We start from the raw sequence: 15,300 nt of genomic DNA, 5'->3' as shown, positions 1-15,300 counted from the left end.
TGCAGCGTTGCGGGGGCAAGGCCGCAAACGGGGGCTGCAATAAAGAAATGGGGCGTGGTCGGGGCAGCTGCGTGACGTCACACGCAGCCGCTGCGATCAGAAAATTGGCGGCAGATTTTGTGACATTTTTTACAATCACGCTGAAATTGCAGTGCGACCGCAATTTTTTGCGTGATCAAGGAGGGGAGGCGGCGTGCTGGACGGCCCCCAGCATGCGATCCAAAGGATTACAAATTCTGCTACTTAGCCGAATTTGCATTCCTTACTGAATTAGGCCCATTGATCACAACATTTATCTGTAAACAATATTTGCAGTTTTTTTTCAGGGACTAACACAAAAGATGCTTGGGGCTACTAACACGTGGGTAAGCCATGTAAAGTTTCCCATGGGTCAGTGGCGTCGCAACAGGGGTACTTCTCCTTCAGTAACAGGAGCCGGGTGTTGCACTGTGACATTAAGTGCAGCACCCAGCTCCTGTCACTGTGCAGGAGCCAGCATCGCACACACAGTAGTCCCGGGTGCAGCCCGCAACCCCCGGGACACCCTGAGCGACAAAATGGAGATTCGGGCCATTAGACCACGCCCCTACCCACGAGACCACGCACCCTTTTTGCCGTTGCTGCATTACCTCCTCCCTCCCCTCTTCTCCGGGTGTCACCAGTGACAGTGACGCCTCTGCCATGGGTGTAGCAGCTGGTCCTAAGATCTACATCTGCAGCCCTGAGTGTTTGCCCCTGTGACTTGTTGATTATCATAGCGAAGCAGATGCTTATAGGAGCTGCAGGGGCTTGGATTGAAAAGAAAAAAAATTGATGGGGATAAGGGGTATACATGGTAAACACAGCACCACATCCCATTAGAATCTTTGCCTCAATTGAGTTCCTCTGCTGAGCAGTCACTTTAAGTCGGGCTCTGTTGTATAACCTGGGCAGAGTCAAGTTCTGAGTCAAACATAACCGGAACACCAACTTTCAGTGCAGTGCTGGAAGTACAGCTGCACTAAGTGAGTTTAAAATTTCCACACATACTCTATAGTTATTTTGGACGGGTTGGTATCGGGTGACCGGAAGTTAGAAGACCGCCGGTCACCCTACCGACGCCGGGATCCGTCTGTCAGATGGCCGGCGGGGGGGAAGAGCGCAACAAAGCCCCTTGTGGGCTCACTGATGCACCAAGCCCTTCCACAAATATCTTCTCTGAGACTATTACATCCTCTAATACAGGCATGTCCAAACTGCGGCCCTCCAGCTGTTGAGAAACTACACATCCCAGCATGCCCTGACACAGCTTTAGCATTCTCTGACAGCAAAACTGTGTCAGGGCATGCTGGGATATGTAGTTTCACAACAGCTGTAGGGCCGCAGTTTGGACATGCCTGCTCTAATACAACATAGCTATTCTTTCTCTCCCTAATTATATATATGTATATATACTCATATATATATATATATATATATATATATATATATATGTTAAAAAGAAAGAAAAACAGCGCCACTTGTGGTATTCTACCTGAAAAAACAAGTATATAATAAATAAATGTCCAAAATAACACTCCCTTGGTACAAAGGGTGTCAGCAGGCCCCTAAATAAAACAGCGATGGTAAGCTGCTGTAAAATGATATAAAAAACAGGAATATGGGCATCAGCGACCAATGGTCTCTATTGTAAAGGAACATAACATTTTTTTATAAAAAATACATATTTATTTTACAAAACACAATCTGATTTTACTAAAAAAAATGGCTTGAGCATAAAAGTTCATATAAAAATGGAGAAAATGAGAGTAAAAGAATAATAGTACAAAGTACACATAAAAATAGAATATATATATATATATATATATATATATATATAAAGTGCTTATCTTCGATAAAGGAGGTCAGTCTGGGAAAGATCATGAAATTACCAACGCGTTTCGTCCGTCAGGACCCTTGATGAAGTCCTGACGGACGAAACGCGTTGGTCATTTCATGATCTTTCCCAGACTGACCTCCTTTATCGAAGATAAGCACTTTATATATATATATATATAAGTGGAAATCAGCGGCACTCAGCAGGCGGAGTAATGAATTAAACCGTCTTTAATGTGGTCTACATTAAAGGCGCTTTAATTCATTACTCCGCCTGCTGAGTGCCGCTGATTTCCACTTCTATCTATTGGATCTTGCTACAGATCACAGAGGGCACCGCAGCAAGTATTATGCTATATACCCGACTGAGTGCCGAACCTAACCGCTGTCTATATATATATATATATTCTATTTTTATGTGTACTTTGTACTATTATTCTTTTACTCTCATTTTCTCCATTTTTATATGAACTTTTATGCTCAAGCCATTTTTATTAAGTAAAATCAGATTGTGTTTTGTAAAATAAATATGTATTTTTTATAAAAAAAAATTATGTTCCTTTACAATAGACACCATTGGTCGCTGATGCCCATATTCCTGTTTTATATATATATATACATATATATATATATATATATATATATATATATATATTACTCCTTAACAGCAGAAAGCAAAATGCTAAATGATGTTTAGTTGTAAAGTTTCAAAGTAACACTTTACAAATTTGGCAAAAATAGATAAAAAAAAAAAAAAGTTTTTTATTGTTATTGTTGAGAACAGTAATTAGTGAGCTTGGAGAAATGTGTCTTGAAACATGTTCCCCTAGTGCTGTAGTTTTCTCAGTTTAGGAAATGTAACAAGGACTAGAAGTGATGGGTTTTTTTTCTATTCATGTTTTTATTTGTAATTTTTTCCTTTTAATATTTTTATTTGTATTTTTCTTCTGCTTTTGATATTTGTTTTATGTAGCTGATATCATCTCCAGTTGACACTGAAAAAAAACAGTTCTTATTTCACTTTTTAAAACTCAAAGCTAATCTGGGTTATCTTGGACCCAGCAGCTGTCACTCATGCAGGGTTCACAGATGTGAAAGTATAATATCCTGTATGTGCAGCTCAATGTTCTGGTGAATGCTGATACTTAAATACTGTGCAGCTGTATTCTCTCCATCAGTAACAGCCGAGCTACAGGTATGCTGCCAAACTCAGGATTGTGTGGCTGCCATTCCTATGCTCCTTCAAAACACAGCCTGAGCATAAATGGTTTTCAAAAAAAGAATTTCTATACATAATCAAACTAATTAATATACCAAATATAATGTATTAACTAAAAATACTAAAATGTTTGATTTTATTTGTTAAATAAGTACCGCCTTGAAGTTCTGTGGCGATACTGCTAAGTATAGACTTGGATTGACGTTTGACATCTATGGGGAGAATTCAATTAACTGCGGTAACTTACAGCGAGCTAATTGATCCCATGGGACTATTCAGTTAGCCCCGAATGCAGTCTGCAAGCTGCAGTTAATGGGGATTACTTTTCCGGTCTGAGCACACCCGAAAACATTTTTATTTCGGGTACCGGATCCATGTTAACACATAGGTCCAGGATCTTGTCCCAGATTCTATGGGGTAAATGTACTAAAGCTTCTAAAATTGAAAAGTGGTGATGTTACCCATAGCATCCAATCAGATTCTGTCTATTATTTTCTAGGATGCTATAGAGAAATAATAGACAGAATCTGATTGGCTGCTATGGGCAACATCACCACTTTAATTGAATAGGACTCTAATTGAATAGCCCCAAACGCTCAAAGGCCGAGGCTACCACCTTTTTTCACAACTGGTAAATTATCGGTTCTAATTGAATTCCCCCTTTATATTTCATAGTAGGAGGTGCATTATTATACATTTGTAAAAAAAATCTTCATAATCGTCTACACTTGTTTATTGTTAATATAGTAATAATATGGAAATTATAAAAACATACTATATAGATACATAAGGGGATATTCAATTGTTTGAAAAGTCAGTTGGGTGTCTGTTTTTTCCTATCTGATAGACAGGAAAAAACAGACACCCAACCGACTTTTCAAACAATTGAATTCTCCCCATATAATTTGAGGACAAAAAAAATATTGTCTTGCTGATGTTTATTATTTTTTTTACTGTAAGAGCCGACAGGTGAACATTTTGGAGAGGGTAGGGAAAGAGAGAAAAGGGAGGACAGAAAAGAGAGAGAGTGGAGGAGGTGTGAGTAGGGCTGTAGAGAGCAGGGTCGTGTACAGGTGTTATATAGACTAAAACTATCAACGGCATAGTTATTTAACTAGTGGTGTTGGTTTATTGCTAGATAGCAGGTACAGTCGTGCTCACTGTTACATGTATAGTGGTGATGGAGTGGGGCTTAAGCAGAGTGGTGTTTCAGGCAGCTCAACAGCCAGTTAGTGAGTGTATACTGCAAACGGGTAGCAATGCAGGGATACTGGAGCAGCTTTACAGCAGGTACTAACCAGGTCTCTCATAGGAAGTAAGTAGGAGACTTCTGTTTCCCACCATGTTCCTCTACACAGTCTAGACATGATGGCCCCTGCACATGCTCAGTAGTGATCTTGGTGACCATCTTGGGATAAGGCATGAAGCCTCCCTGGAAGACGTGGAAGGTACTGTAGGGGAAAAAAGGGAGGGCAGAGGGAAGAGGAGCGAGTGTAGACCAGGTAGGAGATATATATAGAGAGAAGGGAGGACAGAGGGAAGGGTGGAGGTGAAAGAGTGGAGGAGGTGGGAGGGAGAAAGAGAGAAAAAAAGTGGAGGAGGTGGGAGAGACGGGTGGCACTCGATATACCGGGTGTCGGGATACCGGCGCCGGGGTCCCGACCGCCGGTATACCGACAACTATTCTCCCTCTTGGGGTGTCCACGACACCACTTGAGGTAGAATAACGTGCCCGCAGCGTGGCGAGCGCAACGAGCCCGCAAGGGGCTCTTTTGTGCTTGCCCCGCTGCCGGCTTTACACCAGTCGGGATCCCGGCGGGGAGACAGATAGAGAGAAGGGAGGACAGAGACGGGGAGAGAGAGATTAGAGGAAGTGGGAGAGAGAGAAGGACAGAGTGTTTATGCATATAACTCATTGGCCCCTTTCCTCTGTTACTGGCCTTACTTCACTATTCACTTTTATATTCACCTTCTTCAGGTGGGTACAACAAAGCCCTCAACTTCTAAGAAATCCTCTAAGAGAGAAATATGGATAGATTGTGGTATTCATGCAAGAGAATGGATTGGACCTGCATTTTGTCAGTGGTTTGTAAAAGAGGTACCATAATTAACATAATTCATGTGTAATATATGGGGGGGGATTCAATTCTGAGTGATGAGTGCGGAGTGTTGCTGGAACAAAATGGCAAAGGGACCAATATCTGTGCTCATTTTTCCTCACACCATTTAAAGGTGCATGGGAAAATGAACAAAGTTTCTTACCAATCTAAGCAGCAACATCGCCTCACTCAGATTTCAGTTTTCCACATTAATTGTACATTTTCACTTTCTAAACTTGTTATTTGCTGGAAACTAATTTCTCTTTCCATTCTTAGGCTATAAATACACATAAGAGTGATCCCGTAATGAAAAAGATTCTTGACCAATTCTATGTTTATGTAATGCCAGTGTTTAATGTGGATGGATATCGCTATAGCTGGACTCATGTAAGTATTGTAGTGATAACGGGATTTGTGTTCGAAACTCAGTGCTCTGAAAACTCTGTGTGTGTGTGTGTCAGGGTCATTTGGGTAGTTTCTGTTGTCATTATGATTTAAAAAGAGTAAACACAGTTGTTTGACAATAAATGGCTTCACCCAACCACTAACCATGAGTGAAAGAAAAGTTAGTGAGTTATCATTCATATTCTCTGACAAATGGCCAGAAAATCACAATTTCTGCTAGTGTATGTAAACTTATGAGCACAACTGTATATATCGAGAAGCAGGTGTAGCACTCCTGGCGTCTAAAAATCTTAAAAGGAGACATGCATGTTGAATGGCAACGTTTCAGTGCCCTTTATTCCCGGCACTTTCAAAAGTGCCAGGAATAAAGGGCACTGAAACGTTGCAATTCTACATGCATGTCTCCATTTAAGATTTTAGACGCCAGGAGTGCTACACCTGCTTCTCGATATACACTATTCAATGTGTGGCCACCCAGCGCAATATATCCATTACAGGGAGAGCTGGACCTGCGTTCTCTCTCTTTTTCTCTCTCTCTCTCTATATATATATATATATATATATATATATATGTGTATATATAATATATATATATTTTTTTATTATTTATATATTCTTTATTTATTTTTTCAGTGATAAATATGCACATTCAAAATGAAAATTCTCTATAAAAAATGACTGAGGGATAAATGTAAGAGCCTCCTGGTTGTGAGATTTAAAGCAGCAATTTATTTAAAGGCAGAACCAACCTGATTTTGGCCCTCATTCAGGTTCAGACTCAAGACGTCTGGGGCATTTTTGGATGCCTGGGCATGCGCTGCAGCCTGCACACCACGTGCGCGGACTTTCAGATTGCAATCGCATCCCAGAAGGATGCGATCACAACTTGATTGACAGCGATGGGGGGGGGGGGGGGGTGACGATAAGGGAGAGTGGTCCGGACAACGCAGGTGTGTCTGCACTGTGTTAGGGGTCGGTGTGGGGAAAAACATGGCGCGGGTGCGCCTGCATACGCAGCCATGCTACGTATGCAGGGGGGCTACCGGTAACCCGCTGACTGCGCTGCACTTCTCATGCTGGGCGGCCTTGCCTGTGCTGGGCGGCCCCCAGCATGAAATTTTTTTTTGTGTGGCAGTTTTTGCGATTTTGCTAAATCTGCTACTGATTCTGAATGATGCCTTTGGGGTCAATTTACAAAGCATTGGATGGAGATAAAGTGGACGGAGATACAGTACCAACCAATCTAACCTAACTGTCATTTCTCTTATACACTACTACCATGGGGTATAGACGGGTCCACTAGGAGCCTTGGGCACTGTAAGAAATCAATAGTGTGCGCTGGCTCCTCCCTCTATGCCCCTCCTACCAGGCTCCGTTTAGAAAATGTGCCCGGAGGAGCCGGTCACGCTTAGGGAAGCTCCTGAAGAGTTTTCTGGTTTTTGTTTTCAGACTGGGCTATAGGGTTAATGGTCCCGTTCCCCGCTGGCAGGACACTGAGCTCCTGAGGGTCCTATTCGTAAGCTCCCCCACGGCGAGCGTACAGTCCCGCAGCACGCAGCCACCCCTAACAGAGCCAGAAGTAAGAAGAGTGGTGAGTAGGTGGCCGGCGTCCCGGCTGTAATGGCAGTATCAGGGTATGGAGCGCAGCAATGACATGCAGGCTGCGTCTCCATGCTGTATGTGTGTGTGTTTCCGCTGTGAGGGGCGAGCTGAGCTTTTTAACATTACCCTACACTGGCAAAAGGCTTACAGGGGTTCTAACCCGCTGTTAAGTGTCTCGGACACCTCAGCCAGTATAATAAAACCAGGAAGACCACACGCCATTACGGGGGCGGGGCTTCACTATGAGCAGATCGAGCAGCTCACCAGCGCCATTTTTCCTCTGCAGCTCACACTGACAGGACTTGCAGGGAAGCGCAGCTCCTCCACAAAGACTCCACGTTTCCTCAGCGGTACCAGGGGGTCATAGTAAGGGGGAAGGGGGGGAGCAGTGTTAGAATACTAAGCCCTATTAAGGAGCTTAGTTTGCGACCCAGTTGAGCTTGGTGCAGTGTGGCTGTATCCATCTTCTCTGTGTCTCCCTGCGGGCTCTGTGTGGGTTAACTGTGTTTTCACCTTTACGGTGTGTGAGTGTGTGTGTCCCTTCACATTACCATGTCAAGGGAGTGTGTTTCCTGCACAGCAGAGTGTTTGTCTTCCACGGGGGATTCACTACAGTGTACCCAGGATAGTACACATTCTCAGGCTAGTGGGTCTGAACCCGCATGGTTGGATTCCCTTAAAGGGATGATCTCACATATTTCTAATAAATTATCCCATAATGAGAAAGAGACGCAATACTTAAGACAGTCTGTGGAGGACCTGATGACTAGAGATTCAGTTCCCATACCAGCGTCTCAGACCCCTGCCATTTGACCACAAAAGCATACTCTGGCCCAAATCCTGCAGGCTGACACTGATGATGACGTATCGGACACAGAGGAGGGTGAAGTGGACTTGTGTGGGGGGGATGCAGCCCTGTCACAAGGAATACAGGCCCTGATAGAAGCTATTAGAGAAGTCCTGCACATTCCTGACAAGCTGGCGGAGGTGGATGAGGAATCTTATTTTAATGTAAAAAAGAAATCCTCTGCTACTTTCCCTGCTTCAAAGGAGTTAAATTCTCTGTTTGAAGAAACTTGGGTTAATCCGGACAAGAAGTTTCAGATCCCGAAAAGGTTACTCACATCCTTCTCGTTTCCTGAGGATGATAGGAAAAAGTGGGAAAATCCACCGATTGTTGACGCATCGGTATCTAGGTTGTCACGTAAGATAGTCTTCCCTGTCCTTGGGGCAGCCTCCTTAAAGGACATGGCTGACCGCAAAATTGAGACCACTCTCAAATCCCTGTACACAGCTTGCTGGGGTGGCCCAGAGACCCACTATTGCTTGTGCATGGATCACTAGGGCCATTGCAAAATGGTCAGGTAATCTAATTGAAGGTTAGATTCCTTATCCAGGGGGGAGATCATTTTACTCCTACAGCATATGCAGGACTCTGCTAATTTTATGGTGGAGGCCATAAAGGAAATTGGTTTGCTCAACGCACGTACCACTGCCATGGCAGTGTCAGCACGCAGGGGCTTGTGGCTAAGCCAGTGGCATGTGGATGCGGATTCCATGAAAGGCGTGGAAAGCCTACCATTCACAGGTGAAGCCCTTTTTGGAAATGAACTGGATACATGGATATCCAAGGCTATGGCCGGTAAGTCTACATACCTACCTTCCGCAGCACCCCCAGCTAGAAAAACCTACTCTGCTCCAATTCTGCAGTTCTTTCGGACAGCAAAATTTAAAAGTAAATCCAAATGTTCTTCTACAGCCTTCAAAGGCAATAGAGGTAAACCCAGAAAACCTGCAACTGCAGTTTCACAGGAACAGACCTCCGGTCCTGCTTCTTCAAAGCCTTCAGAATGACGGTGGACCACACTGCCTGGAAGACAGGCAGGTGGGAGCACGATTAAGATATTTCAGTCACATATGGGCAACATCATGCCTGGATCCATGGGTTAAAGATCTTATCGCCCAGGGCTACAGACTGGAGTTTCAGGAACTCCCACCTCACAGATTCTTCAAATCAGGCTTACCAGCTTCTCCAGAAGCATTCATAACTTTACAGGCAGCAATTCAAAAACTGGTACAGACTCAAGTCATTGTGGGAGTTCCACTTCAACTGCAAAACAAGGGTTATTATTCCAACCTGGTACCGAAACCGGACAGTTCAGTAAGGCCCATTTTAAACCTCAAGTCACTGAACCCTTACTTACTGGTGTTCCAATTCAAGATGGAGTCTCTGAGAGCGGTGATCTCAGGTCTGGAGGAGGGGGAATTCCTTGTGTCTCTGGATATCAAGGATGCGTACCTTCATATTCTGATTTGGCCGGCTCATCAGGCTTATCTAAGGTTTGCATTACAGGACTGTCACTACCAGTTCCAGGCCCTGCCATTTGGCCTCTCACGGCACCAAGGTAATGGCAGAGATGATGTTTCTCCTCTGCAAGCAAGGAGTGAACATAATACCATACCTGGATGATCTGCTGATAAAAGCACCATCCAGGGAGAGGTTGTTAGACAGCATTGACCTCTCAACACGTCTACTCCAGGATCAGGGGTCAATTCTGAACCTACCAAAATCTCACCTGGAACCAACACGGAGGCTTCCGTTCCTGGGGATGATACTGGATATGGAGGCACAGAAGGTATTCCTTCCATTGGAAAAGGCATTGGTAATTTAGTCGATGGTGCGGGACGTTCTAAGACCGACCCAGATATAGGTGCATCTATGCATTCGCCTCCTGGGGAAGATGGTAGCCTCTTACGAGGCATCTTCACATGCACCAGAGGATACGTCTGTCACCAAAAGCCAGGATTTCTCTTCTGTGGTGGCTTCAGACTTCTCACCTGACCGAGGGCTGAAGGTTCGGGATTCAAAATTGGATTCTGCTAACCACAGATGCAAGCCTCAGAGGTTGGGGAGCAGTCAACCAAGGGGAACAGTTCCAAGGAAAATGGTCAAGTCAGGAAACCATTCTTCTGATCAACATTCTGGAACTAAGAGCTATATACAATGCCCTTCTACAGACATTACATCTTCTTCAGGATCACGCCATTCAGGTTCAGTCAGACAATGTGACGGCGGTAACTTACATAAACCGACAGGGTGGAACGAAGAGCAGAGCAGCAATGTCAGAGGTAAGAAGGATTCTCCTCTGGGCAGAGCGGCACGCTGTGGCGTTGTCGGCAGTCTTCATTCCGGAAGTGGACAACTAGGAAGCAGACTTCCCCAACAGACACGACCTCCACCCAGGGGAGTGGGGCCTTCACCCGGAGGTGTTTGGGTGCTTGACACGTCGGTGGGGAATTCCACAAATCGACGTGATGGCTTCTCGTATCAACAAGAAGCTCAAGTGGTATTGTTACAGGTCGAGAGACCCACAAGCAGTGGCGGTGGATGCTCTGGTGACTCCATGGGACTACCAGGTGGTGTACGTGTTTCCACCACTTTCATTGATCCCAAGAATTTCAAAAGAATAAAAATGGAAAAGGTTTAAGCTATTCTCATTGCTCCGGACTGGCCAAAAAGGGCCTGGTACGCGGATCTACTGGAGATGCTCCTAGAGGGCCCATGGCCTCTACCTCTTCACGAGGATCTTCTACAACAGGGGCCATTCATCTATCACAACTTACCGCGGCTACGTTTGACGGCATGGAGGTTGAGCGTCAAATTCTAGCCCGGAAAGGGATCGCGGACAGGATTATTCCAACCTTGATCCAAGCCAGAAAGGGGGTAAACGTCTAAACATTGCCTCTGTATTGGAAAAAAATACGTCTCTTGGTGTGAGAACAGGAAATTTCCTGCGGTGGAATTTCAACTGGGAAATTTTCTCCTTATTCTGCAGTCAGGAGTGGATGTGGGCCTACGTTTGGGCTCCTTAAAAGTCCAGATTTCAGCCATACCCAGTTTCTTTCAGAAACAATTGGCTTCTCTACCGGAGGTTCAGACATTTTTGAAGGGTGTTCTGCACATCCAACTGCCCTTTGTGCCTCCTACGGCACCTTGGGATCTCAACGTGGTATTGCAGTTCCTGCAATCGGAATGGTTTGAGCCTTTACAGGACGTTGATATCAAGTTTCTTACATGGAAGGCCGTCACACTGTTGGCCTTGGCTTCAGCAAGGCGTGTGTCGGAGCTGGGGGCGTTGTCTCACAAAAGCCCCTATTTGATTTTTCATGAAGATAGAGCTGAACTCAGAACTCGTCAGCAATTTCTCCCAAAGGTGGTGTCTGCGTTTCATATCAACCAACCTATTGTTGTTCCGGTGGTTACCGACACCTCTGCTACTTCAATGTCCTTGGATGTTGTGAGGGCTTTGAAGATATATGTGAAGCGGACAGCTCGTCACAGAAAATCGGACTCGCTGTTTGTTCTCTATGAGCCCAATAAAATTGGGTGTCCTGCTTCAAAGCAGTCTATTGCTCGCTGGATCAGGCTTACAAATCAGCATGCTTATTCTACGGCAGGTTTGCCGGTTCCAAGATCTGTACAGGCCCACTCTACTAGGTCAGTGGGTTCTTCCTGGGCGGGTGCCCGGGGTGTCTCAGCTTTACAGCTCTGCCGAGCAGCTACTTGGTCAGGTTCGAACACGTTTGCTAAGTTCTACAAGTTCGATACTTTGGCCTCTGAGGACCTTCAGTTTGGTAAATCTGTTCTGCAGGAACCTCAGTACTCTCCCTCCTGGTTTGGGAGCTTTGGTACATCCCCATGGTACTAATGTGGACCCCAGTATCCTCTAGGACGTAAGAAAAAATATGATTTGAATTACCTACCAGTAAATTCTTTTCTTATAGTCCATAGAGGATACTGGGCGCCCGCCCAGTGCTTCGTGGTTTCCTGCACTGTTACTTGGTTCAGAATTGTTGTTTGTTCAGCTGTTGCTGTTCCTGTTCAAGTTCGGTTAGCATGGCTTTCCTCTTGTTTGTGTGTGCTGGTTCGAATCTCACCACTGTTCTTTTAAATACTTCTCTCAAACTATGTCCGTCTCCTCGGGCACAGTTTCTAGACTGAGTCCGGTAGGAGGGGCATAGAGGGAGGAGCCAGCGCACACTATTGATTTCTTAAAGTGCCCAAGGCTCCTAGTGGACCATCTATACCCCATGGTACTAATGTGGGCCCCAGTATCCTCCACGGACTATGAGAAAAGAATTTACCGGTAGGTAATTAAAATCCTATTTTTTCAAACATAGCCTGTGACATGGGCACTTTCACCAACCTGGGGGCTGTGACATTTGGCCCTTCGAATGAAAGCATAAATTAACAATAACAATATTAATAGAACAAGTGTGTAGTAATAATAAGGTAGAATATAATCAGTAAGGCATACTCTTATCTGTTCAATGTTGGCAATGATATCAGTAAAAACAAATTCTTCCGTATTCGTTGTTTAACACTTTAAATATCCCATTATTATTTTTACTGATAAAAGATTCCGTAACGTATTTCTATGATAGGGATGTGCTATATGTAATAACACACAGGAGCGGATATAGGGGGTCCGGCCAATCCTAGGCACAACAGTAATGGCCATCCCCTGCTGCCTAAACGTATTATGTACATTGTTTAGATATAAGCCCTGATTTGATGATTGTCAATTTAATATAATAATTTTAAAAAAGTTATGAAAGATGGCATTTAATTTTTTTTTTTAAATATTTATACATATTTACTGAGTAGGACAGCTGAAGGGAATTTAACCCTTTTTGTGCCTCCTCGATGTAACCATCTCTGGTACCAGTGAAAGCAGTTCTTAACCCCATACAGACAGCACACGAGTCAGTGGTTAAGAATTACTCTGTTTATTTAATAAATTACAGCGTACTATATAGAAAAGAAACATGGGTGTATACAATATGTGCAAGCATATGATTGGATAAATAGAAGTAGCATACGACATTACATGCAGGATATTTTAGTAACACACAGAAGTAACAGTTTTGATCTGGTATGTAATTGTCCTTGAAGATAAGACACACACAAGCCTTATATTATATGAACAGACAAAGGCATCTTGTAGAGAGTGCGTACGTGTTTATTCAAACACATAACAATTCATATAGCATGTTTAACCCTTCAATCCCCTCTTAGAATCATATATTTAAATAACATGATTCTGTACATGGAGCTTTTTATTTCTATATTCAGTTAGGTATTGCTTATAGGCTGCAGGGGAGTTAGGAGGGATTGTAAGGACGGCTTCATACATAAGCGAGTTTTCAATACCTTTTGTGGCGAGTTTTCTGCAGCAGGGTATAATGCAAAAGAAAACAACACAAAAAATTGCTATCACAATTAATATGTAGATTCCTAGTTGAACAAGACCCTGTTTCCAATTTTCAAACCAACCAAAGTATTGGCTCCATGGGTTATCAATACCTGAATTCTTTTTTAGCTCTATGGATAAATCATCTAGTTTTTTTATGGCTAGGGTAACTTTACCATTTGGCCCTGTGTTGTCAGGGATAAAGGTACAACATCCTTCTACCTGTTTTATGTAGACACAAACTCCACCCTTTTCAGCCAGTATCATGTCTAAGGCCATACGGTTTTGGAATGTCATTTGAGAGGTGGCTTCTAATTGTTCAGCTATACCTTTGAGTGCAACTTTGGTATCATTAATGAATCTCTGTTGGTTATAGTAGATATAATTGATCCATGCAACATTTTTATTGGCAGTTATTATAGGGATTAAGGATTCAAATCCTGCAGCTACTTCATCTCTAGCTTTGAATTCGTCTGGCACCCCTCTTGGGACCCCAATTGTGTCAATATAAACATGTGGATCGAAGCTACCTATTGGAGTTTCCCTTTTTCTTCTATGTGTGGGAGCAGTGTTTGAGGTAGGGGAACCTTCATTAGTTGGGAGTATGTGTAATGGCATAATTATTTTGGCTAAGGCACATTGACCTTTCCATGGGATATTTAATCTAGTTCTGAGTTTTAAATCTCCACAGATATAATAAATGTCCCCTAGGGACTTGGTTTGATTAACTAGGATGGTGTTACGTGTTTCTGAGCAGTATCCAGGAGGGAAATATTTAAAATCCTTGCCAGAGTGGCTAGTGGAGTTGTAGCAGGTGTAGTTACCTGGGTATATGGTTATTGTGTTACCAAGGTTGGGGTTTTTTGAGAGTATGGGGTATTCCTTTTTCCACATTTCACATTGGCTGTCATTGATTTTGGTGCCGTTGTAAAGGCTGAAAAAACAACTTTCTTGTTCTAGGGGTATATTAAGGGGCACGGTGCCTAGGTGAGGCCTAGATCTGCCACAAACATAGCAGTTACTTTTATTATGTTTATTGGCGCTATATTTCATCCATTCTAACCAGAAATTGATGTCAGAGAAACCAGTTTCAATAGCTAGGGTGTCTTCAAGGGTGGGATTGTTAATGGCTATCATATCCTTGAAGGTAGCTATATGAGGTTTCAAGAGGTTGGGGCGTGGTTTAGGGGACTTGAGCTGGGCATACTTTTCATTGTTAAACATATCCTGCAACAAGAATTGTGTAAGGGATGGATTTATAAAAAAGGATTCACCCAGGACATAGGTGCCTGCATCAGTAGACTGGGGATGTTTTATGCTTAACATGAATTTACTATCACATCTGTTTTGTCTATAAAGGGTAAGACGGGTAAGCAGGGACTCGCCATGTTTGTCTTTACTTGAGAAAGCCTCCTTGGGCTGATATCCATAACTATGACCAGAATTCCATCCCACTGATCCCCAATACGCACATTTATTTCCCCAATATTTGCTAGTAACACAAATATAGGCTTCAGTGGGGGTATTACGTGTTCCATACTGATCACACTTCCAGGCATAATGTTTGTTAACACAGGGAGCAATGGTACAGAAATCTATTTTGTAGGTGGCAACCTCAGTGTTTGAGGAGTTATACCAAAATGTATAGGTGCCGGATTTTTGTGTGATGTCTACTTCAGCTGTGGCTTGGTAAATGAGGACCATGAGGGCTATCGGCATAGTCCCCTGGCCATAGATAGACGTCTTCTTCTTCTTCTGCATCACCTGCTTCTCCATGTTGGAGGTCAGGGCTGTCTGCCCCGGTTAGTACCTCGCTGGAATCTCCTGGACTTGCTTCGTGATATGGGCTGGGTATCTTCTTCACTCG

At 43.6% G+C, this 15,300-nt stretch overlaps 1 protein-coding gene across 3 annotated transcripts in view; it reads left to right on the top strand.

The window, feature by feature from the left end:
- CPA6 (carboxypeptidase A6) overlaps positions 1 to 15,300 on the top strand; it is a 280,392-nt gene that overhangs the window by 213,753 nt on the left and 51,339 nt on the right. For 2 of the 3 annotated variants that reach the window (XM_063923868.1, XM_063923871.1), the window contains 2 exons: positions 5,052 to 5,171; positions 5,449 to 5,559. In XM_063923868.1, coding sequence (XP_063779938.1) covers positions 5,052 to 5,171; positions 5,449 to 5,559 — 231 coding nt within the window. The remainder of the gene's footprint in view (positions 1 to 5,051; positions 5,172 to 5,448; positions 5,560 to 15,300) is intronic. The other variant, XM_063923870.1, reaches the window with a different exon arrangement.

Source organism: Pseudophryne corroboree, chromosome 5, assembly GCF_028390025.1.
Source record: "Pseudophryne corroboree isolate aPseCor3 chromosome 5, aPseCor3.hap2, whole genome shotgun sequence".
Taxonomy (NCBI): Eukaryota; Metazoa; Chordata; class Amphibia; order Anura; family Myobatrachidae; genus Pseudophryne; species Pseudophryne corroboree.
Note: the sequence above shows the minus strand (reverse complement) of the source record. Positions and strands in the feature narration are given on the sequence as shown.